The 26,469-nt window shown below is 40.3% G+C and overlaps 1 protein-coding gene across 7 annotated transcripts in view; it reads right to left on the bottom strand.

Annotated features, from left to right (window-relative positions):
• Positions 1–26,469, bottom strand: part of LOC122867597 (thyroid hormone receptor alpha-B) — a 141,426-nt gene that overhangs the window by 20,154 nt on the left and 94,803 nt on the right. For 4 of the 7 annotated variants that reach the window (XM_044178575.1, XM_044178576.1, XM_044178577.1 and 1 more), the window contains 7 exons: positions 25,282–25,636; positions 15,965–16,026; positions 9,998–10,098; positions 9,079–9,226; positions 8,564–8,769; positions 1,465–1,611; positions 637–717 (listed from right to left, as the gene is read on the bottom strand). In XM_044178575.1, coding sequence (XP_044034510.1) covers positions 637–717; positions 1,465–1,611; positions 8,564–8,769; positions 9,079–9,226; positions 9,998–10,098; positions 15,965–16,026; positions 25,282–25,337 — 801 coding nt within the window. In that variant the 5' untranslated portion in view covers positions 25,338–25,636. Of the gene's footprint in view, positions 1–636; positions 718–1,464; positions 1,612–8,563; positions 8,770–9,078; positions 9,227–9,997; positions 10,099–15,964; positions 16,027–20,082; positions 20,240–25,281; positions 25,637–26,183; positions 26,345–26,469 lie in introns of those variants that run through there. The other 3 variants (XM_044178579.1, XM_044178580.1, XM_044178582.1) reach the window with 3 other exon arrangements.

The raw sequence follows: 26,469 nt of genomic DNA, 5'->3' as shown, positions 1-26,469 counted from the left end.
AGCAGAAGTGCTTCTCTGACTGTCACCAGCAACAAAGGCTGCTTCTGGCTTTATTTTCCAAGCTAGACACACACTCTGAGTGCTACAACAAAGTGTAAATAATCAGCATATTAACCTGTGCGTTGTATTTTTTCTTTTAAACTGCAAAGATTCAGAAAATCTTATATGTGTGAAGTCTTTTTGACACTTTTTCCACAGTATACTGTTAAGTTGTAAATATTGGTCATAACTCTTGAACTACATGTCGTTGTGGTCTTCCTCAAAAAGAGGAACTGCTAATTGAGCTAGACAAATTGACCTCCTAAATCACACATTTCCTCAACCAACACACACTCACAGAATGACAGAGGCCTGGCTGTGTCTGCTCTGTGTTATAGTTCTTTGTATCAGTCAGACTCCCACAGTCAGCCTCTGATCCTCAAGACCAGTCTTGAGAAAAAGTCACAAAACTCATCAAAACTCCAGAGTGCCTGGATCACATTGGACAACGCCTAGGTGCTAGCTGTTAAAACTAAACAAAATTAAACAAAACTGTCATCACAAACAAAGCATTATTTATTTACATTTATTAACTAAGAGCATTCACAATAATCACTCAAAATCAACAGTGGGAGGCGCATAGAAACAGCTGTTTACGGTTTGCAGCGCTCTCTCTCTCTCTCTCTCTCGTTGACTGTCCCTCCACTTCCCTGTTGTTTGCCTTCTGCCCATGGATTGCTGATACAATGGGAGGAAAATGGAATTAGGGCCAAAAGATCTATTTACAACCACGAGCAAGCAGGCTAAGAAACCGAACTAAGTGACGTGTTTTGTTTGTCTATCGATCTCCTCCACTCCGTTTGATTACAATGGACAGTGCCGCACCTACACATGCACACCCTTTAGCCATACTACATTTAGCCATACTAATTTCACAGCATGCCACTTGCTTAGCTGTGGGGCTTACAGTAAGCATATGACAAAATATTTAGACACCAAAAAGCATTAAAGCACTTGCCAGCATACAGTGCATCTAACGGTGTATGTGGGGCTTGCAGATTTTGATAGTGGCAAAGGAGGTGCTGGATCCAATCACATAGGTGCCGGTCTTAATGTTGGAGGTCCCGGATCCTGTTCCAGCAGGATCACATTACACTGATTATTGCTTTGATGTACTTTATATACTTGACCGCACTCCCAACTCCAGCTGACGTAGTGAGTGTATTGCCTTACTCCTTCTATGGCCTCATTTTACAGTGCAAGTTCATTATGAGGTGGTGAGAAACATTACACTCAGCAAATTTGATTATTAAAATTAAATTCATGGTTTGTTGTGTTCTTTAATAGTTTATAAATGTAGATGTTATGGCAATTCATGATGTATTTTTCTAAGTTCGGGTCCCGGGGAGACACTATTTTCTCTTTTGGGACTCGAGATGAAAAAGTTTGGGAACCACTGCTTAAGACCATTTAACCACCACTCACCTCAGAGAACATGGGCAGTTTTTTGGCAAAGTCAACAACACGGGTGATGGCAGGAGTGATGATCTTGGTGAACTCGCTGAAGGCCTCCAGGTCCACCTTGTCTCCGTCTGACGTGGGCGCAACCGGAGACTGGCCGATTTTGTCTGGCTACAAGGGAAAATAAATGCGGGAGGCTGATTAGAGCGCAGATGAAAATGACATTAAACATGAGAAAAGGAGTCAGATTTGAATACTAGCTAAAGCAGCTAGTAAAACTTTTTTTTGGTCAACAAATCCCAAGAAAAGACCAAAACTAAGAATGAGCTGGTCCTACTAATAAATATTGCCTATGGAGCGAAAGCCTGAATCTGAATCTTATTCCTCTGTGCCACAGAGCTCCATTGTTGTCCAAAAACTATTAAACTGTTGCACTGGGTGACTTCTGATGAACAAGGGCACTGTAGTTGAGTCAATCCCAAATACACCGTCCTGCCAATACAGTACCAATTGTGTATTAATCCCCAGATGAAAATAGTCCCCAACAAATGCACTATTTACTCCTTTTTGAGTAACTTTTGGAAAAAAACTACAGTGTCCAGCTGTTTTAGGCGATTACTGAGCCTTTTTAAAAAAAATCAAACTATATATTCAAGACCCATTTTTAAAGATTTACAAAGTATTAACAGACGGACTAACACTTTGTTGGTTTTGGTCTTTTCATGGGATTTGTTGACAATAAGGAATATACGTACAGAATACTGCCAGCCTTATTGTTTAAATGGAACATGAAAGTGCACATACCAAGATAGAGTAGGAAAGGAGAGCATATTTGAGCTGGCTAGAATAAAGAAAAGAACAAAGCGCATAGGGAAACAGAGTACATTAGAATACGTTACAGTTGGGTGTGTTCTTAGAATTGAAGAGCACAAAAGAATAAAATAAGATTACAGAAAAATCGATGAGTGGTGGTGGGCTTAGCGTAAAATATAACAGAGAAAACAACACAGTTTTAAATGGTTTTATACCCTTTTTGCTCCTTTCTACAAAGTGCTTCCTTGCCTTAGGAGAGAAATTAAAACCAATCTATCAGATAAGGACAGCAGATTGTGCTCTGTGAAATGAATGGGACATGTCACCAGACAGATAACGCTTACTTAGAGGAGGACTGCAGTGGGGAACTGCAGATCAGTAATACATATGTTTACAGAGTTGTGTGAATTGAGGCTGTGACTATGAAAAATATTGTTTCACGCTCCACTGAATAAAGCGTGTGTCAAGGCCGTAGTCATTTATTCAGGCTGGGCTTCAATAATAAATGGGATGAGATAAAAGTATAGGAATAATCACCTCACACAAGGAACCATGAATCATAATCCAGTGGGAGAAGGATTGCGTAAATCAGTGCGAAGTTAGCCAATCCTCTGCTGTGCAGCTGAGAGCTGAGCAATTATGGAAATTTTAAATAATCGTAATAATAACTTTGACGGACTGCAACTCTTGTCATGCGAGAGCCAAAACAAAGCAGTGGTGTCACTGGTGGAGGTCAGTGGCATTTTTCATTTCAGTGTGGAGAAAATAGCTCTCCGGAGAGAGACAGAGAGAGCAGCTGAGGTTCAGAACTGCTGAATGCATGCTACGCTCTCAAGTGGAGAAGCTTGGAAACAAACCGCAAGACAAAGCCAGCGCAGGTTCAGCTGCGTGTCACGAGTCACAACTGACACAGATGATAGAAATGAATATGGAGTCTTCAACTCAAATCTGTTTTAAGGGTTGCTTTAAACAATTTTGGTGAAACACATTTTCTCACTTAACTCCAGTGGCCATGAGACATGATGATAGTTTTGGTTTTATTTGTCCAGGTTTTGACATATCTGAGATTTCTGCGTCAACCCCAATACAATGGAGGTGCTCACAGAACTGAAAAATGGTGTTTAAAAATTCAACAACAATATCTCTTTCACTTTTGATAATCCGCAGACCTCATTGTCAACACATGTTTTCATAGGGACTATTTCTTCAGTAGAATGTAATCTCAGAGAAAGCTGTTCACACTGAGGTCTGTGGATTATTCAGATTAATGGACACACAGATTCTGGAAACAAATGTTGATGTTTTTTTCAAATGACACTTTTCGATGCAAACAAAATTCCATTCACCTCCATTGTACTGGGATGGCAACCAAAACTATCTGCATGGCTAGATACCATGAAAGTTATGTGAGAAAATATGTTTTGCTTTTTGAATTCGGGTGAAATTACAATTTAAATTTAAGATAACAAACTACCCTTGAAAGTTTTGCTAACTGAGCATTATGCTGGGCATGCAACTAACTTTACTATTTTTAATGAAACAAGTGTTTAACCATCCTTCAGCTATGTAGACGAATCCGTAAGAACTTTAATCTCAATACTACAAGTGTTGCTGGAGCTCTGATAATTCCACAGGCCAGTTAATACACAAGCAATTACAAAAATGCGTGACTATGCTGTGCATGGGTACATATTTGTGTTCGTGAATGTTCTCAACATCTCTGTGGGGCCTGTGGGGGCTTTATTATGGACATTTATAGTGTGATTTTCCTGCAGCTGTTAATGTTTGTTAATTAACTGCATGGCCATCTGGGTGGCATTAAGGGAAAACACTTGGCTATACCTGCAAAGCTGTTGAGGAATTGCGTGTTTGCTTCAGTACAGGCTGATTGGTCAGGGAGCCTAAACACTGTGGGGAGATAGCATGACGCTCAATGTGGGTTAAGATCTCCTACAGAAACAATCTTCTGTAACGTATAGAAAAAAGAAACCGCTTGCGATGCGTCCCAAATCGCTCTCAAGATATCTGGACTTTGACATGAACCACAGCACACACTGGGACGTGGCAACTGTTAAATCAGGAGGAGAAAAGGGGGGGAAACTTTTTACTCCAGTATCATCAGTTATGTTGTGAGCTTCAACTCTTGACCTTTTATCAGATGGATTAGTCCTGGAAAGTTTGTTCCGGTAGAGCTGGAGAAGAGAAATTAGTTCCAATATGTTTTAATCTGACTGATCAAAATGAATGGTTTCACCACTGTGCTATGAACTGTAAACTTGGTTCATGCTTTATGTGATTAAGATAAATCTTAGATTAATAGTTTTGTTCTACATTACTTTTAGTAGAAAATATCAAAGAACAGTCATGGGGAAACTTCTTATAGTTGCTGCTCAGGAAAGTAAGATTCTTACTGACCCATAACATAAAATTGTATATACTGTAAAGTGATAACGGGGATTGATGGAGTTGTTGATCAATACTAACAACATAATGGCTACTTTACAACGTGCTGAGATTTCTGGCTTCCAAACTCACCTTCAGTGCAAAAACTCCCCACACACTTTCAAGACACTTCAACACCAATGAAATGTAGACATGAACCTGACCTGAACCTCAGGTCGTTTCTTTTTTTTTAAACAAAGTATTTATATAAATCATCTGGTGGTAATATGCTCAAATCCACTGTACAGTGCACTGCATGAAAAGGTGATAAGATCACCTCATGACTGCAGAAGAGTAGTATGTAGTTAAAGAATGCTGATGTTTTTGAACGTCTAACTCTGAATGTCTGTATTCAACCAAAACCATATTTCCTCCATGCACTGAATCACAATAGTAGATTTCTAATCACTAAAGATTTTAAGACAGCCGGCTGAGCTGTCCTATTTGCTTAACGTTGCTGAGACCAACAGCAAATGACTGTAGATGAAGTTAATGAGTTCACAACCTATTGAAAATAAGAGACTTGTGTGATTTGAAAGGCTGCCAGTAGGGTTTGGGAGATGGGATTGTTGATCTTGGCTACATGCACCTGACACTACCCCCTGCCTGGATTCACAAGCCCTTTCGCAATTGTTTGTATGTTTTACACATGCATACACAGACACACACACACACACACTCACATATCCAAAAAACATTTTATGTACATTGTAGATACAGGCTGATCAGAATTTCAATGTATGTAATGTACAAATGGCTATCAGTTAATTAGGACTCCTTCTAGACAGATGTGTAGACATACACATACACACACAGCTGTATGAACTGAATCTCTGAATCTCTTGAAAAAGCTGTTTCCAGATGCCTGACCACATGAGTGTGAGAGAGAGAGAACACTGTGTAACTATAGCTCAGACCAGTGTGTGTGCTGGAGGCTTAGTTGCTTTCAGCCAAGTAATACAACGGTCAAGACACATGAGTGAAGCAGGTTCCAATGTTGTGTTGCTGTTTGGTTTTAGCAGCTGTGAAATCAATTGGGCTCTTTAGTACCAACAGACTAAAACTGTTGCTGATCAGGTGCATTCATTCATGGCCAGTTAACAGTTTAAATTGGATACTTCCAGAATATGTGTCATGTCATGAGACGAAAATATACGCAGAGAGTTTCCAGGAACATGACAGTAAACTGGCTCCAATGTCCTGCCCACATCTAAGTCTAATCAAAGTGGTATGATGGCAGATGTTCACGATATGAATGTAGTCCTGAAAAATCCCTCGATGATAATAATCCATGCCTGAAAAAAATTTAAGCTGCTTTGGAAGCAAAGTGGTTTCCAAACAAGTAAAGGTTCGGGCATCTTATTAATTCAATAGATGATATCATAGATGAATTTCAATCAAAGTGCAGGTGAAGATACTTGTGTCATGTAAACCCTCTCATCCCAGATATTTAACAAGGACTGTATACGTATCCTTGCATATCTTCTGGGTACTCGTGGAGTCCTAGTTTTTTTTTTTTTTTTTTTTTTAATCACAAAATCGTTCACTCATCAATTTACAGTCTACTGGAGGTGTTTACTTTTAGTATATTTTCAAGCCTGATACACATACAGCAGCACACTGACTGTTCAGTGTACTGAAGAAAGAAATTTAGGGAACTTTGCTCATAATTTTTTGTCCACATTCTTTCTTCTTCCCTTTACCAAAAGACTGCAGTCTTTTGCTTGACTTGATGCAAAGCTTACTGTAATCAGTGCATCATTTAACAAAGTCATCCTTGAGTGAATAGTCATTTGCGAGCTACAGTACTGAGTATGAGGAGCAGTGTCACTGCTGCCGTTTTATAGCTGTCGTCCCCATAGGACTGAAAAAGTTCACCCTGGTTGGCTTAGCATATAAATTTAGATATTCAGGGTTCAGTGGCTACAGCCTCCAGAGCCGTGTTAGTGAGTGAAGCCTGTGTGAAATAGAACTGTTTATCCTTTTAGATGAAGCAAGCTCAGGGCTAAGATATACAGTATTTTACAGTAGCATGGGTCATTGTGCTAATCAGTCTTTCTACAACTTTGTAGGGTTCATACAAATATGTTTTTTAACCTAAATTCTAATATACTTACCTTACTCACTGTAACAATAATCCTAAATGTCAGTCCTGATTTATGAAGAAGTGAGGACCAGACAAAATTAGCTCACTCACTCACAAAACAAAAAACATAAAATATCAACCGGGTTTCAAATTTTCACATCTTTAAGGAAATTCTTTTTCTCTGCTTGAAGCTTCACATCTCCTTACCTACATGATTCCCATATGACCCCCTTCCCATCTCACCGGGCCACGTCCTTCTTGTTGCCTAGCAATTCCCTCCGTAATACTTGCCACTACACCACAAGTGCTTTCAACCCCTCTCCAGATGAACCCATCACATTTCTCCCATCTAACACGTACACCTCACAGGTCCCTGGGGCAGATTTTTTTAAAAAGAGCCCCTTGATTTGGCCAAGAGAACTCTGGTCCACTGCTGCTGTGAAATTGTTCTTAAAATTGGGTGAGCACCTCAGACAATCCTGGGCCAAAACATGAGGTCAGTGTCCGTCTGTGTCTGCGAGACAGGGGAAGACTGATACCAGGCAGGGACACTCTGACAGGGCTGTCCACTAGTGCAGCACGAAGACAGTTTGAGAGAGAGAAACTGCCAACATCTCTGCCAACTTGCAGATGAGTGACTGAGGATTTGCATTGGCTGAGATAAGGTGAGCGCACAGAAAACAGATGGGAAAAAAATCGAGGGAAAAGTAAGGGTAGACACTGAGGGACAGTGAGAGAGGAAACAAAGACATGAAGACGGGAAGGAGATTAAAGCGAAAAAAGAGAGTCGAGGTGTAAATGAAAACTATGAAGGGAATTAGGTCTGGTTAAGAGCCCAGAAGGATTAGGATAAATAAACCCCCCAAATGCTGGAGAGAACTGCGGAATAAAGACACAGGCAGAGAGACAGGAACAGAAACAGACAGCTGGGAATACGGAGCGATAAAGTCATAAAGAGCTACTCTGACAGTCAGGCATGTGAGGAAAGAGCCTCAGCTCACCCAGATAAAATGAAACCTATCATTTCTGACTTTAGCATGCATGTTTGTGTGAGGACATAATCCATATTGCCCTGTTGTTAGGTTATGATGGGGTTAAAAGCAGAAAAATGGGAGCACAAACACTAAAGCAGCACTTCACAGTTTACAGTGGGAAATGACTCCTGTGGCAGTTGTTTGTTGAGTGTTTTTGCACAAAGGTTTCATGTTAATCAGATATTACTGCAAAGTCAACCCATCCTTGAACAAATTGTTACTGCTGTTCTATTGCTTAGTGGCGTATGTCAAGAATGTAAAGGATCATTACGGTTTGTTACAACTTGGATCTTATTTTCTTAGTTTTGGTCAATGTACTTGCCATAGTTGTGTGCATAATGACATTTTACATTGTCACTTTCTGTTTTATGTTTTGCCTCTAAAAAGTGGTAGAAATCTGGCTAAAGTGTGAGCTTGATTACAACCTGTCTGATCATCTGACCGCTCTTTTGCCCCATCAGATTTTGTTGTAGATGTTATCGTGTTCTCAGATCTCAGCAATTAACTCGGTAAGTAGAAGGTTATCATAACAGAGAGAAACAATGGTCAGAGCTAGGAAAATAAGACCTAGGTTGTATAAACCGGTATTATCCTTTAAAATCTGAATTAGTTGCTTGAACAGTGTGTCAGAACTTAACTTTCATTCAATGTTTTCAAACTCAAGGACAGTTTTTGGTAGACTTGCTGCATTTCATGGGTAAATTTTTTGTCTGTACATCACTTTGCCTGTTTCTCCATGTCTTCTTACCAGGAATTTGCGCTTCTGTTTCCACTGAGCGCCCTGAGCATTGGTATGTCGGTGGGCCTCTGTCACCAGGCGGATCAGCTCCCACTCGGACCCGATGGGCTCTGGACGGTTCTGGAGAGTTTTCACCATTTCCTCCTTTTTGCGTCGCTCCCTGTTCTCCTCAATCAGGCGCCGTTTAGCCACCCGCTTTGAGTCATCCAGCACCACTGGGAGGAGATGGTGGTAGGCAGAGGAGGAGGAGGAGGAAAAGGACCCACAGAAAGAGAGAGTACCATGGAAAAGAAAGCAAAAAAGAGGTATGCAATTAGTTTGCGTGTTGCCTAAAGTTTGCATAAAGATTCTATACAAACCTTCTACATAAAGTCCTCACATCGTTTATCTCCCCTGCATTGCTACTGCATTACAAATTCTTCATGACACTTTGTCTAGGGTTAGGGTTAGTATTTTCAAAATACAATATGAAATGTGTAATTAAATTCACACACAAACAACTTCTATGTAGGTGCAACACTCACAGTCCATGGCCATGCCCACTGCAATACACTTCTTGAAGCGGCAGAGCTGACACTGGTTGCGGGTAATCTTGTCGATGATGCAGCAGCCATCGTACTTACAGGAGTAGGCGGGGTGGAGGTTCTTTTGAATGGTCCTACGGAAGAAACCCTGGAGACAGACAGTAAGTTAGAGATGAATGGACAGACTTTAAAGGCAGACTGACAGTCATTGACATTTGAAGACAAAGCAGAGGAATATATATAGAGAGAGGCACATACAAAGAGGTTAAAAGGACAAGGTGAAAGACAGGAGACAAAATGAAAAGACTTTTAGTCTACGACATTGTATTGCTGTTTGTTACAGTGTAAGTAACAAACTGGCAGGGAGACATTTTAACTACCACTGCTGCTTCTTCTGTGTGATAAAACTAATTCAGAAATAAAATTTTTAAACTAAAATTGGATCTAATTTGGTCTGTACCTGACTGAGGCAATTTGTGGAAATATTAACATCCAAGTATTGTAATGGCTGGAAGACAATAGCATAGGAGTGAGTTGAACAAATCGTAGTTGGCCTCAAGCCTCAATGTTATGAATCACAATCCCTTCAGTGGTGCCTTAGATATCACATGCCACTGATGAACAAACATGAACAGAAGACTGAGAGCTGACATGACAGTCTGTCAGGTTTTATACAAATGTGTCGATATATCATTTTTCTGTGGCTGTACACAATGTGTCTATGACCTTAGTATGTGTTTGTGCAAATGCATTTGCTCATTTTCAAGTAAGTGACTGTCTCAGAGTGTGTGTGTAACTGTGTGTGTAAAAGCAGTTGACCTCAGAGGCATCATATCAGATTTTCTGGGATATATTATGTGGGTTATGAATCTGGTGTGTCTAAAACTCTAGGGTTTTGTGTGTGTGTGCATGCGTGCACCTTGCAGCCCTCGCAGGTAATGCAGCGGTAGTGGTAACCTGTGGCTTTGTCGCCACACACCACACATGGCTCATCCTTTTCGAGGTAGCTAGGAATGTACCCTGAGAGAGAGAAGCAGAGAAGTTAGACAGAATATTATGTATTTTTCCTGTGTCCATCACACCAATACACAACATTGGTATCCCATCACTCACACTACAACTATATCAGAACATCCACATTACTGCTTAGCTCCATTCTACCTAGCCAAAGTACCCCACCCTTCTGTTGATTAAACTAAGCTGTGGAAAAACTTAACAGTAGCCATCCACTGTTCTTATACTGTACCATAAACACAATGAAAGCTAGAATCATGAGCTTCCCAACTAATGAATAACAACACTTTCCAGTCATTTTTAGATGTCCTATGTGATTATATTTATTTTCTTGGCCAAAGAGAAGCTTCTAGATAACATGGAGTCTGTGAATCTTCTGAATAAGAAAGTAAAAGCATATATAGTGAGCTAGAAACGTTAGGGGCAGTGGTGTTCCCGTCCGAGGCCTGAACATAATCTTGACATTAACATTTGGAGGCAGTTCTCTACAGCTGTCTAGCAACTATACAGCACATCTGACCTGCAGGGCAACACAATCAGTAAGGGATTCTGTGGAGTTTTTGACCTGTAGAAGTTTTATGGAGCAACGATTTGAGAAGTCGATCCTCATTTTGTTTGTATCTTGCAGGTGCGCAACGTTTCACGCTATTCCACTGATCGACAGTTGGAAGAAATGCAACACTGCACCAGCAAAGGCAGTGAAGAAGAAGACTGCTAGCTAAACTGAATGTAAACAATACACCATTTAACATATTTTAAAAATCAGCTTTGGAAATGTTTTATGAGGAGGAAAATGCATTCAGCATATTTGTCAGGCCTCAAGGATACAAACAATTTGTTTCGGTGAGAAACACTGAATGTAAACATAACTTTTGTTTGTTTACAAGAAAACTCCACAGGGCACATTTAAAGGTCCGTAGCTTTTCCAACTTATACAACAACAGACAATTCAGGAATATTCAGGACACATTTAGTAAATTCAACCACACCCACACAATGGCTCTGGTCCCAAACAGGACTATCACTGCAACTGCCTTACTCCCTTTACTGTACCTTCTTTTAAAAGCAGAATCTGCCACCCAACCTTTCTAAATACTCTCTAATTTACTCACGTCTTTTAATAGACCGACTAAAACAACTAAATTTAAGTCTTTATTGTTGGTGGTCTGGTGATATAAAAGGTTTAGAATATAAACAATGTTTGTAAACTTTAGATTAAGTCAGGACTTTATTGTGAATTATGATTGGTGGAGAAGCACACAAAATGCTACTTTTCCATTTTTCCAATTTCACTTTTACTCATCCTCATCAGTTACACAAATAAACTTACCTGTAATGTGGTTACAGTTTGGGTCGTTAATATTATTATAATTGTATTTTAACCAAACAGTATTTGTTACAATTATTATAAGGTATATAGGTTACATAAACTTCATTGCTGGCTGATTTTATTTGGATTATTCTCTCACTCTACTCTTCTTCCTCTCTCTGCAGCCTGCCTTCTGCTTTAAACTCGGGAATAGGACAACTTGTTCTTTTTCCATACTGCCTGCAAGACCAGTGAGACTGAGAGAATGAGCACAGAGACACAGGAAATAGCAGATTTCCAGCCATTTCATATGATATATAGCTAAGAAACTGGGAGGGGGAGGTGATGGTACACTGCAAGTCACAAATAAATACACAAACGTCAGTGTTTAAGTCTGAACACACACAGACACACACTTGTTTACTTAAGTCCCTTTTGGGGACATTACATAGACTTACATTCATTTCCTGGATACTTACCCTAAACCTAACCACTACTTGCCTAACCCTAACCCTTGCCTAACCCCTAACCTTAATCTAACCCTGTCCTTAACCACTCACCCAAAATTCAGCTTTGGGTAACGGCTTTTGTCCCTAATTGGACAAGCCTTCCCCAATTAACTGGTCTTTAGTTTGAGATGTGTCCCCAAAGGTAGCCCAAGTCAGAACACACATACACGCACGTTTGTTTCACTATCCCCCTGCGGGACAGTCATTGACATAATGCTTTCCCTAGCCCCTTAGCCTAACCTTGACCCAATTGTAACCTGTACCCTAAAACCAAGTCTTAACCCTCAAAAAGCAGTCTCTACCCGTGGGGACCTCAATTTTTGTCCCCACTGTGACACAAGTCCCCATGGGTTAGTGTACATTCAGATTAAAGTCCCCACCAGGATATAAGAACATGAAACTCACACACACACACACACACACACACACACACACAGATCTCTGTACATACGTGTGTGATGTGTGTGTGTTGTGTGCTTGACCAATTTCCCCCCAGGGACCTAAAAAGTATTTCTGATTTGTTCTCATGACACATATGCATGCGTGTGTGTATGCCAAGGCGTGGTGAGAGCTGTGACTGGCAGTGTCAGTTGGGCTCTGCCTTTTGGCTTTGTTACAGATTTTAGAGGAGGAGGGCGAGGGCAAGAAGAGGATGGTGGGAAAGAGAGAAAAAAGAGGAGGAGAAGGAGAGACGAGAGCCAAAGGGGCACAAGTGATATTTTGGCCAAATTGATTTTCATATATCACTGAAAAGCTCTTGAGCGCTTTCTGTTGATAAGAAAAATCCATTTGAAATCAAAATACAAATTTGAAGAGAGAAAAAAGCAACGCACTCAAGTGAAAACCTACGTGAAATACGGAAAAGAAAGCGCACAAGTGCATTTGCAAATAAATAGTAGTGAAAAAGAATGACAATCCATGAGGGAGGGAACACAAGACGACAACAAGAAATAATAAATGGGGGAGGACACAGGAGGAGAAGACCTAGAAAAGGGGGAATAAGAGAAAGGAGAAGAAAAACAGGCCAAAGGAAAGATAACACGGACATCAGAGAACGATCATATAGGAAAAATGTCAGCTCCAGTGTGTTGGCAGGGTAAGCAGAAGCAGCCGGATCCCCGAGCCAGCCTGCTGTGGCCGTGTTTGGAAGCCAAGCCCAAAATCAATACTGCTGCAGCTCTCTGGCTCTGGCTGCCCGCCCCTCCCATAACGGGCCCTGCAATACCTCCACCAACAAAACTTCGGAAAAGAAGGAGATTTTTCTAGTGTGGCTGAGTCAAGATAAATATTTTGTCTTCACAAGTTTCCCACAATAATATCTGCCATTTAATTTTATCAAAGTATGTGGATTAGGGCGGTATGAATCAGGTCCCTGACGGAGTCTCAAGATTGTTTCTCCGGGGACCTTACATGACAACAGCACAGAGAAATGACATTTGAGACCGTAAACACTGAGGACATGAGGAGACAAGAAACCATACATAGTAGCTGGAGTTGAAACAACAGCTGTTATACAAAATCTAATGTGCACACTACTGCTGTGTTTATTGTACCTTTTCAGACTGGCACTCAAAATACATAAATTCCCCAGCTATTACTATAAAAATTAATAATTAACATATGTGTAAAGGAAATTCAGAGATTTGTTTCTAAACACATTATAAATGTTAGAAATGTACTGCTGAAAACAGGTTACAAAGACTGAACTATGTAGTACTGAACTGTGGAGTTAGACACTATAATAATTAGAGTGCATTGGCATCAGTGGTTCGCTTGCTCAATCACGAGTTATTGTCATTGCCGTTAGTTACTTCAGCCTACAGTTTGCTAGCTAGCTATGCCTTCGTCCAGCAAATGCATATTCCCTGGATGCGAGAATTTACAAAACAGCTTGGCCTCATTATTTAAATTCCCGAAGAATGATGAGATCAAGAAGAGGTGGACTGATTTTGTGAAGAGACACCTTGATGGAGAGCTGAGGATCACCAACAACAGCCACTGCAGTGAACATTTTACAGTGGGTAGCTTTACAAACTTTCATGCGAGACAACTGGGATTCATTGATAATCCGGTTATACTGGTGAATGGGGCCGAACCGACTATCGCCTGCCCCGGCCTTCATCTTCCCTTCCCGCCTACAACTGGTGCCATCGTTGGCAGTACGTGCCCACCAATGAGTGCAAGTTGCCTTGTGTGCTGATGTTATAATTAAAGTAGGTAGTCCACAGTAACTCTACTAAATTTTGCAACCCCCTAACGTGATTTTACGTTGTTTAATGTTAGCCTAGCATAATTTTAATGTAAGCTAGCTAACGCTACTGCATGTAATGTTATATTGTCCTCACCCTCAGCGGACAAGCCCCCAGCCTTTGAAAGCAGAGAATACTGCTAATTTTTTCAAGATTTTGATAACTTATGTTGTGTCAACATTAGCATTCATTTTAAGTCATGTTTCAGGCCACCTGACAAATGTAAGTCCAATATTCACTCTCCTTTTAGCTCTGTTTTGGTCCTCACCAGCTCCTAAGGGAAATATCTGGCTCTTTAGCTGCTAAATGCTACACTATGTGCACATGCTAGTTGCTAACTCTGTCTGTCTGCCGTTTGGTGCTGGGCAGGTAGCGTACAGTGAGTTTATAAGAGTATTTTTCCTGAAAAGAGCTGCCTGCTGGAAACGAGGTTGATGAGAGAGCTGAGACTGAACCAAAATAATAAACTTGCGGGCTGTAAAACCAAAACAATGAGCTAAAAGACACTAGCTAAAATGCTCAGTAGAACTGAGGGGAACTGTAGTCAGGTGATAATTATCTGTGGGTTTGTCACTACAAGTGACCCCCTTCATATTGTACATAATCATTTGATCCATTGTTGATAAAAAAAAAAAAAAAGGATTGATGCAGCTTTAAAATTATCGAATAATCTTCTGTCTGTCCACTAATCGATTCACTAATCATTTTAACACTAGAAGTGATTCAGTCATTACAGAGTAAACTGCCTTTTTAATTTACATTTAATCTATATCTGTAGTGATTTGAAACAGCCTGTGTAGCCATATCTCACTTTGTTAAAACCTGTTTCAAATCATAACAGAATGGATTATATATATTTTTTTATTTTAGAAAGTGTATTTCAAAGATTCCTCCATACCAAATTAGGATTATGAGCATTGAATGCGCTGCCTTAACTCTATTACACTGGCTCCACATCCAGCTGTGTGTCCTACAGACCGCGTCGAAACACTGACCAGTATCAATGCACATGCTAGACAAATACTGTTTAGTGTCCCGAAAGCCTGTTGAAGCACCCAAAGTCTGGTTGAGAGTCCACACTCCCACGGGAAAATGCTGACATCATTTCAGTGTATGTAATTCGATCTCAGACAACCATGCACCTCAGGCAGACATATTGTCATACTTTCCCTGTTCAAATAGACCATGGCAGGTAGAATATGGTACAAGATTCCAACAGTGATGCAGAGAGGCAGGCAACGAGCCTGCTGGGAGGGAAAACATGGGAAGAAGACTGGCCTTGGGAGATATATTTTATAAATGCCAAATCAACCATCCTGTAGGCTCGGATTTTTATGTTGGTGTTCGTCCCACCCTATCTCTGTCAATCTCTCTCTCTTCCCTTCTTTACTTGTTTCTTTCAGCTCAGGGGATTTAAAGCTGTCACCCAGACAACGTGCTGCGTCCAACAAGAAAACACATGGAGCAGAAGGCTTTCGTTTATTGATGACAGATGCCAAGATGTTTTACTTTTTCTCTTTGGAGGTGACAAATCAAGAGCGTAATGTATTGAAGGCAGCAATGAATCATGTACCACAAGCTTCTGTGTAGTCCCTCAACTGCCTGCATTCACTGTGGTGAGACTGACAACTACAGTCTTCCAAAAATGTATCAAACATAGCTCATTTGCAGAGCTTTTATTCATTAAATTAGTACAATTCAGACTTCATTGACACTTATCAGGTATGACGGTGGAGGTTTGTTGCCTCGCTGCCACTTCAGAGCTGCTTTAGAGAGTCTCAAAACACCACCCATCAGTTACTCACCAGTCATACTCTTCACCGAACATTGGCTGTTCTTCCTCTTCCTTTTCGGGCCATTGAGCCACCTGAGAGAGAACAAGGGGACAGAGACAGAAGAGAGAAAAAGTCAGAAATAAGTGAAAGTGCATGTAAATATATGCACACATTTCTGTATCTGGATACATTATCTGGATTTAAAAAACATATTAAGGTACGCAAAACACATTCCAAAATCATTGCACATCTGGAATTGTTCTGGCTTGCAATGTGATCGGATCTCAGGTGTGAAAGCAGTCTGTACAGTTTGGCCACATTTGAAAGAACAGAATTTGCTCAACAAGTTAAAAGGTCACCTAATTCCACCTCCTTGAAGCTATCTCAAACTGCCCAGCAAAAGCCTTCTTCTAGACTTCTAGAAACCTTTCTGTATTTGTCTCTTCTGGCATGCCCTTTATCATCCTGAATCTCTGCACCAGCTAACCATCTGGTACTCAAGTTAGGTTAAAAAAAGGGGGCATGGTTTGCTGCCACTTTAATTTCTAACAGAGGAGTAATGGAACGCTCTAGACCAACAAGTAAAGGTTTACTCATAAGCACTATGTCAAAGGTGAAGGCAGCATTTGTGGCAACAAATGATTGTATTTGGCAGAAAAAGCTCTGTTCTTGAGGATGCTCCCAAACTGAATCCAAGCAGCAGGAAAACAATTTTGTGGGGAATACAGTTAAACCCCCAAATCAACTCTAATTATTAGGGTGCACATGGGAAAGGCCCACAATAGCAGACGAAACATAAAGACCGCATCTCTAATACGTGTCAAAATACACAAAGCAACACACATGCTCAAGAAGCATGTGCAGTCAGAAACACACCTCAACCACACTACCATACTGGGTGTGTTTAGAATCCGCTCTCTGCTCTCAGACACTCCTGATAGCCTCCCGCTCTCCTCCCAAACTAGGGTCCTTTAATACCAGGTCCAGGAGAGGGAGCAGGACTCCATTAGCACCATAAATAAAATGAGGTCCCACTCTGTTAAGATGCAATACACAGGCCTATAGGTTACATTTGCTCTGTGAAGGAGCTGTATTACAGTATGTTCTTTATGTGCAATATACTCTTTTAATGTGCAATATACTCTTAAATTCCCTATTTATTGATATTTTTTCATACCTGCTGTGCAATATCCTCCGTCTCATTATAATCTTAATAAGCTACACTTAACTTGGCAGTTCATGCACTATTACTTTATACTGTATTATTATCATCAACCGGTAAACCCACTTTGTACTTCACACTTATTTTATTTTATACTTATACCCACTTGGTACTTAATTTATCTGACCTGTATTATAGTGTATTATATTTTTTGCTTAGTACTTCTATTCCTGTGTGCACTGACGTGATAGAGAGCTGCTGTAGCAAAAGAGTTTCCCCTCGGAGATCAATAAAGTATTTCTGATTCTGATTATTATCTGGAGGAATGATCCCATTAATGGTCCCATTAAAGGTTTTTTTTGTGGTTTTTCCATATCTGAATCGAAATTCTAAGGAAAGATGGGGTGTACAGATTATAAAGCCCTTTGATACAAACTTGTGATTTTGGACTACCTATATTAATAAAATAAAAGACTGTCCCAACTGCACAATATATAAAAATACCATAAAGTACTGACTATACTGTATACTAAGCCATTTAGTACGCATTAAATTAAATTCCCTTGTATCCAATCTCTCATTCCAAACTTTGCTTGTTCACCTTTCCTTCCTCCAAAGCTCCCTGTCTCCAACAATTAATAAATATAAATTCAATTTTGCATACTATATATATATAAGTATATAACTACAAACAAAATACATTTAAATAAAACACATATATATATATAAACCAAAATAAATTATATGTAAAATCTCCCTCCCAATAAGTTCCTACTCGAACTCGAATCAGGTGCTAGGCTGTTGTCTGCTGTCACACTATCCCTTGCCATTTTGTACTAAGAGGTAATAACACAACTTTGGGGGTGAAAACGTAATGACAAAATATTTTAGAAGGTTTAATACTTGTTCTAATGTTCCTGATGCTGTTCACAATTGGTTTTAACAGTTCCCAGCTCTGAGTAGCTCCTTCATTTACGCTGTACTTTGCACAGTGGGATGACTCACTTTCGGTGAATTTAGTACGCAAACTGACATCTCTGATTATATTCTGATTTGTCACTTTAGAATATGTAGTATGGAACTGGGATGCAGTGATAGATTTTTCCCCTAAACCTTTTATTATTTCTTTGAAAAAAATATATACTTGGTGGAGGAAACATCATTCAGTTTTCTGACTAGGCGATCTTTACCTTCACCTTGTTTGTTATTTACATATATTATTGTCTTATTCTTAGTTATGGTTCCCTTTGCCCTTTTCAAAATACATCAGATGGCTTAACAGGGCATTACATTAAGCTCTTAAATAGCCTTTTGCAATAAAGCTTGATTTATTGTGATTGATGTGCCTGACTGCCTGTAGCTTCTTATTAGAAATTCATGTGGCCCAGCTAAAGGACATAATGTTCCTGTCAAGGTGGGATGTGGGGGAGAATGAAGGACATCTGACATGACAACTGTCTCCAAAAGCTGGAGGAGTCAGGATGCTCACCTGTGAAGCAACACTTCTTGGAATACAACTATGTTGCAAGGTACATATTTAACAATGTAACAAGTTAAGAAATCTGAGAACTCTTTGAACATGGCCGATGCTTGTCATTCGCTATGTCGGCAAAATTAAGTATCAGTAGGCTGAGAAAAAAAATAATTAAAGCTGTCACAGCAGCAGAAAGACGAGGTGGGGTTTTCGCTGACTGCCACTCAAAGGTAAATGTCTCTCCCTCTACCATTTGGCTTCCATATCACTCTATACAGCTGCTGGAGGCGACAACCATCAAATTGTCAGCTAGGTGACAGCTCACTCCTCCCATGCGGCAGCATGTTGTTTAAAGATGGAAATATAGGCAAACTGAATAAAAACAGATACTCTTTATTCAGGTCTCTGTCACTCCTACGACAACTATGGCGTGCCTTCTCTGCATCTCTGTACTGAGATCTTGCACCCCAACAACAGGTCCCTCATAACCTAAGATGCCACAACCTGCCACGTTAAGCTTTGTTTTTGTTTTCAAGCACACATTTGACAAGTAATGGCACAACAGCCAGAGAATTGGCACAGCAATGATACAATAATGAGATGATAATATAAATCATGGCTCTCTGAACAACCTCCAGCTCTGACCCCGTATTAAGATCTGATCAATCACTAATGAAAATATTAGCAGCCTTGCAGCTAAAAAAAAGCTTAGCACTCTTGGCGGAACCTCAGAAGTGCTTTTCACTGCTCTAAGAGCTCCCAGCGGAAAGAGTTAGAGAGACACTGTGTCACATGGCCCTAAGAAGCAAGCAAAAAGAAAAACAAAAACAAAAACCATCACAAAAAAAAACACAATATGCACAAATATGGATCAGTGCGCAACTGCCCATGTCTGGCTAGATGTACTGCAGGAGGTGGCACCTTAAACAATAATTAAACTTCTTGTCTAACATGATGGTTTGAAGCACTACTCTAAAAAAACATCTAAACTAACAAACAAAGGGAAAATTTGATTTGGGTGCTTATGCAAAAAAGCAGGCAGTCTGACAGGATTCAAATTGTGTCACACAGATGGTGAACATGTGGCCACTTAAATACTCTAAATACAGGTATGCCTGTTCATTGATGAAAACATCATGCATTATTGACTATTTTTTGATGAAATGTGAGTTTTTGCAGGTTGGGGCATGACGCTGTGTGCTGCATACCACAGAGCGCTTTTCAATTTCCAACTCTTAAACTCTGACGGGATACAGATTGCAACACACCTCTAAATATGTGCCTCTCCGCAACCTGAGCCAACCCCACAGAAACATGCACATACTGTACTTTATCTCCAGCTCACACACAGTATAAAACTTAAGTTGACATGTAAGGACAACAATCTGATTGCTGTGGCCCAATAGCTGTGCAGAAAATGTACAAATGTTGCACACACAGTCCAAAACAAATCAAAAACAAAACAGGAGAATCCACAACATGAGCCAAACAGATGACGTGAAAAAGACTTACAGTGCTGACCTGATGACGCAGTGGGACTGTAAAATATGCATAGCAGAGGAGTACTGCTAGTTGAAGTTGCAGATGTTGCTGACCAGCTGCTATACAGCCTTCATGCATTGACTTAGTCTCTGTCGATCTGTGTTTCTCACTCTATTACACCCTGATGTCTCTACCAGTTGTGCTATATTTAGACCCACTCAAATACATTCTGCCTCTCCCTCCCTCTTCTCCAATCTGTGGGACTTTCTTGCTCTGCTGCTAGTACCACCCAGTCTACTCTGATTGGAGGACAGCCAGCTTCTGCACCTGACAGTGACTGTGGAGAGTCAGGTAACTGAGCACTCTCATGAGACATGACTATTTTAAGACAAGTGCAAGTTTCATTAAGGCTAAACTAAAGCAGCACGCATGACTGCAAAAAATATAAAGGAGCATAGCAAAACAGCGATCAACACCAGTCAGAGAACTACATGTTCTTACAGATAATTGGTACTCTTAAAGAATAAGGTTTGCCGTTATTTTATGTTGTCAACAAATCCCATAAAAAGATCAAAACCAACATTGTGTTAGTCCGTCTCTAAATACTTTATCTTTCCTACCCTGTCTGTGGCAATCAGCCCCAAACCCATTGGTTCCAGCTGAAAACCTACAGTTTAAAAACAGGTCAAAAATACATAGTTTCATTTTTAAAAAGGGCTCAGGTATTTCCTACATCAGCTGGGCACTTTAGTTTTTAGCAAACGTTAACAGCAGTAAATTGTGTATTTGTTGGGGACTATTTTCAGTTGCGGATTAATACACATTAGGTGCTCTAGTGAGTTTACTATTTACAGCAGCAGGACAGTGTATGTGGGATTGAGTCAAAATAAACTACAGTGTGTGTGTTCATGGTAATGAAGGAATATGTCAAATGCAACAGTGTGACTCACTGACTACAATGGAGCTCTATGGCACAGAGGAAGAAGATATATCAGGTTTTATGTATTGTGGTTCTGAGTGATTCCTACCTTGCTGCTTATGCAATGGAAGTGAAATTAATTTCACTTGCGGTGCTCAAAACAATGAAAATTCAACAGTAATGTGTATTTCCAGAAACAACGTCCTGGTTAATCAGGAAGAAATAGTTCCTATAAAACCTGTTGACTGCAAGCTATGTGGATTATCCACTATAACAGGGACATGTTGCTGTTGAATTTTTTAAATGTCATTTTCATTGCTGTGAGCACCACAAATGAAATTCCAATCACCTCCAATATTGGGGTGATGGCAGAAATCTCAGATGTTTCAAAACCTGTGTAAATAAAACCACAAGTATCTGCATGGCTAGATACCACTAGAGTTAAGTAAGAAATGATGTGTATTGTTATTTGGGTGAAGTCAATAAAGGAAGACTGAGACACAACAATCCAAAGACACTCAAAACATTAGAGAGAATTACATGCATAATGGTGTCTGAATGAGGCCCCCTGTCCTATGTTTAGAGGGCCATAGTAGCCTATTGTTCGGCGTGCATGTTATAGGCCTACAGCTGCGTCTGTCCCGTCCTATACATCCAGGCGCCAATGGACATTTTGTTCCCTTATGTGTCCCACCACTCTCTAAATTACAGGCTGAGCTAGAAGGGGATATAGCCTGCCACACTTGGTAAGCAAGACAACTCCCTCTGTCCAAATACATATGTGTGCAGTAACCACAAATAACCAATAATAAACACAGCTGAATCCTCAAATATATACAGCTCAATACATCCTGTACTATTGATTTTTTAAATAGACTTTTCTAAAATATTTTCTACGATAATCATGCCATATGCTGAGTGAATATTCATTAAAAACAAATCTCTAACTGAATTTTATTAAATGATTCATACAGTACTGTAGAAAAAGAAAAATCAACAATACGAAAACACAAACAATTTTCAAAAAGACTTCACATTAATGTACAAAACGCACATTTTAAACAACATATTTGTCATTATGGCAATGCAAATGACAAGAATCATTTATAATAGGCAAATTTATTGAAATTGTGACCTTTTAAAAGATGCTAAATTGAAAAAAGTTAAATTTTGATTTTGAAAAAAAAAAAGAAGTCAAAATTAAACTGGGATACCTTACCTTTAAATCCACTGGGTAAAGACTATGCTCCTTGGTGTGGTGAGGCAAAACAATGCTGTGTAGATTAACTGTCAAATATCTGCAGCAGGTGTATCTGAATCTATGCCAGCATATTTGCATATGTGATTTCTAGGCGTTGCATTTGCACGCGTTTATCAGTAAATAACAGCAAACAAATCACAACCAAAACACAGATCACATTGCACTGAACTCATGAACTCGATATTTTTCCGGCTTGTACTCTTGAACGAGACTCGCAGTTGCTTTTCCCATTTTTGTTAGTTATTTAAAATGAAACACACAATGTACTGGACCAGTAATTCATGCAGCCATGTGAGATTATCAGTATTATTAGCCATTCACTGATCCTGGTGTCTCGCGTCCTGGCCTGTCTCTCATGTATTTTTTAAATTGTTGAGGTTCTGGATCTTTGGATTTTGTTTTCTCCATCCATGGATTTATTTGCCTGTTTGGACTGCTCACCTGGTTTGCTGATCCCTGCAAGCTTGTGAACTTTATTAAACTGTTTGTCTGCACCTGCTCTGCCTCCTTAATCTGCATTTTGGGTCCTATTTCTTATTACCCTCCTGTCTGACACCTGAAACTTAACAGTAGAGTGACAGGGGAAAGAATCTGATCAACACAGAGACACAGGGGCTGTGGTGGACATTAAAGGAAAGAAACAAAGAAAAAGGCTAATACATTTTAGCTCCATATGTGGCTTGAAAAAGGACCACATTTTCTCCCAGTGTGTCAAGATGCAAATGTTTTCTTTTAGAGTAAAATAGTTCTGTCCCTATTTCTCTCTACGTGTGTGAATGTATGTATAGCACATGGATACTGCAGAGTTATCACCCATCTAATGCTATTTACAGCTGAGTGAAACAGCTCATATCTGTGGTGAATATGAAATTCTGATGAGCACTAATACCCTGTCTAACATGTTAAAAGAAGAAAGTGGGAGAAATAACATTATGTACAAATGCTACATTCGATTCACCTCAGCAACAATTCCATCTTATTTGCTAAGTAATTAAATCATTAGAATCACTTATTGTCACTGAGTTTCTTTATAGCGCCAACAGGACTGTCGCCGATAGTGCAGATGTGCCTCTTGAAGCACATCAACAACCAAGATTCCTGCATACAGCAAACCACACACTACTATCACGCAAGCCTTTGCCACTGTTAATGCAACACAGTGCAAGCAGCCTTGCATCAGCTGTGGTGACACGTAGAAGTGACGCAAGATGCAACTACATATCCACGTTTGAACTAAATCCAGCATGACAAACTGTACAACAATGTATGCATCTTAATGAGCCATCAAGCCAAAATATGAGTGGCTTTATGAAGCAAACTGACACAAAATGGAATCAAAATTTCTGGTTTTAGCAGCTCAGAAACCTCAAACAGTGATTGCCCAAAATGAGATCAATATGTAAAATATAACATTGTAATGTTTGTTTATCGGACAGAGATTCTTTCACAGTTATGTAAAAAAAATTGCTGAAAATTGTTGAGCACATATCAAACAATTCCCAATCCATAGGTACAGGTGAACTGTCTGCATGCTGGTAGCCATAGCATCACTGCAAAGAGCCGGATCAGTTCAACACAACAGGCTGACAACATGCAGAGGGGAGGGGCAGAGATTTAATAAAATCCACTGTCCGCCACTGATCTCTACTCTAAGTAGCAACTGCTCCGGTCTGAAGCCCTGAGAGCTTAATTCTTTGTGCTTTTAATTATCCGTGAGGTGCAACGCGCCACAGCCAGCACTTGGTACAGGTGTTGGAGCACAAGCAGAGATACACAGAAAACTTACACCCAGACATGTCAAATGAAACAGAAAGGCCAGTGTGGGTACTCTTACATCCATGACCACACCAACTGTCCCTGTCCCCCAGCAGCAGAGCTGTTAATCTCCTGACAGGTGTCCATGTTAGCTGAGGAATCTATCCAGGCTCCGGCTGATTTGACTTTCTTAACACAAGCTTGTAATACAGTACATGGAGACACAGCGGAGGGGAATCTGATGCTGCATTCTCGGCAGCCAGCTAGTCCCTCCACATGGTAATAATAACCTCATTGTTATTATTACACAAATTTAAGTTTAATTGTACACACAGAAAGGATTTTTCTGTGATCTTCCTACACTTATTTTCTGAAGAGACAAACACCAGATCCATATTTATACTTCCAAAGACAGTGACAAGTCATCAGCATTACAGCTTTATTCACATAGAGAGACATAGAGACTAACTTAATAATTTAGCTTTTTAATTTAAGAGGAAATAAGCTCCCCTAAAATTATCATAGAATTGTGTAAATGAACTGAACTGAACTCCTCTCAAAGCCAAAGCAGATTGATATTGACTGGTAACCATTTCCTTTACCCAGAGGCCTCTTCCACACAGAGGGCCCCTTCCTCTAGAAACCACACTATGAAAGAGGCTCCATTCCACTAATATTATGTTTTCATTAATGAGAAGGGGCTTAAACAGTGCTGTGTTTGTTTGTGTTAGGGCCAGTCTGACTGGCTCTGCTTCTCAAAAAATAGTAGGGGGAGGATCGTCGGGATCAGATGTACGTAGCTATAGGCCTAGTTCTCTGAAAACAATTCAGACAAGAAGAAGAGAGTGGGGAGGAAAAAGTGGCTGCTACAATGTTTAGCTTGTCTGGTCCAGAGATGTAAAAACAGAGAGCACCATGAGAAAGATTTAGACGATAAAAGGGAGACTGAAAAATAAAGATTCCCTTTTAGATGTCCTCAGAAAACCTTCTCCATACATATTATTACACAATACCAGAAAGCCATGCTTGCTTCATTTCAGGGATATGTTTACATAAGGAAAGACAATGTAAAGGAGGAGTTGATTAAAAGGCAGAGAGTTCTTGAGGCAAAGCTTTGGTGTGACTTACATTACTTTTAACATTACTCAGACCAACACGAAACAATGATAGCCAAGTTATTTGAAAAAGGCTTTTGAAGAAGAAGCATTGGAGAAGTGGCTTTAGAAGCATTAGAATGCTTATTCATAAACAAAGAAAGACGACAACATTCAAAAAGCTTCCATGTCCAACTCACCGTTTCTCTTCTCCCTCTGATGGGTTAGGGTCTTGCTCCTCGGGAACGTGTTCCATTCACCTTAATTCCATCCAGCAGCAAATCATGAGAGACTGAGGCAAGCCCCACCCTCGGATGCAGACTTGTCATTCGCTAGTTGGGAGGGGTCAGTCAGTGAAACATTTTGGGGGTTTTTTGGGGGGGGCCCTCTCCAGAAGGAGTCGACCCCCTGTGAGGTTGATGTGGTGCGGCTCGGTGTGAAACTGCAAGATATGGATGATGATGGAGGTCCTGTTGGGGTAATCGGCAGGCCCTGGGGTCGGGGCTGGAGGTGGATGTCAGTCTCAGGGATACGGAGGGTGGAGTGGGATCCACTCTGGAAGAGAACAAAGGACACAGTCGAGTTAAACTGTCTCTAGAGCTGAAACTATTTGTTTATCGGCAGAAAATCAGCTGACAACTGATCTTTTCTGTCATGCATTTATCAAAATCTTTTCAACAAAAGGTCTCCCACGATTTGAGATGAACAGGGTCTTGGCAATGTCCAGAATCCTAAAAACCCTTTGCACATTGTACTACTTTGTACTGTATTCATACCAGTACATCTGTCCACATGCTTCCTCTGAGCCTTTGCAAGATGCATCAGACTCGTCAAAGTTTCGAATGCTGTGTCTTCAATTACAATAAGATATTCCTGCTTTAGCACTGCAATATATCCTACTCGACTTTCAAATTTTGGCGGATAGGTTAGGTACACATCTTGCTTTTATCTTAGTGATACAACAACAATGGATTCTCTGAAAGGGTCTTGGGAAGGAAGCTGCCAAGCTATGCATCACTGAGACTGAGAGCTCTGCCTAGAACTGAGACCCCAACCTGGCCAGAACCAGCAATTTTAAAACCCGACCTGAATAAATACTCACAATTAGCTCAACAAGCTAACGGAAGGCACTGGATACACGCTGTCTCGCTCCCTCTTCCCACTGGGCATTGTTTATCTACTTAGAACACATGACATGCATAGATACAGACAACTGGCACCGTAACAGAGAGAGAGACAAATTCCTCCGAGTCACACACCAAGTTAAGACTGAATACAGTGGCATGGAGGTCAGAGGGAAAACTCTGTCACCTTCAACCGTTGCTGCTACAACTGGATAGATCCTGGAAAACTGTTTACAGAATGTCACCTCTTACACAGGGTTAAGT

This window comes from Siniperca chuatsi, linkage group LG20 (assembly GCF_020085105.1).
Source record: "Siniperca chuatsi isolate FFG_IHB_CAS linkage group LG20, ASM2008510v1, whole genome shotgun sequence".
NCBI classification, from domain to species: domain Eukaryota; kingdom Metazoa; phylum Chordata; class Actinopteri; order Centrarchiformes; family Sinipercidae; genus Siniperca; species Siniperca chuatsi.
Note: the sequence above shows the minus strand (reverse complement) of the source record. Positions and strands in the feature narration are given on the sequence as shown.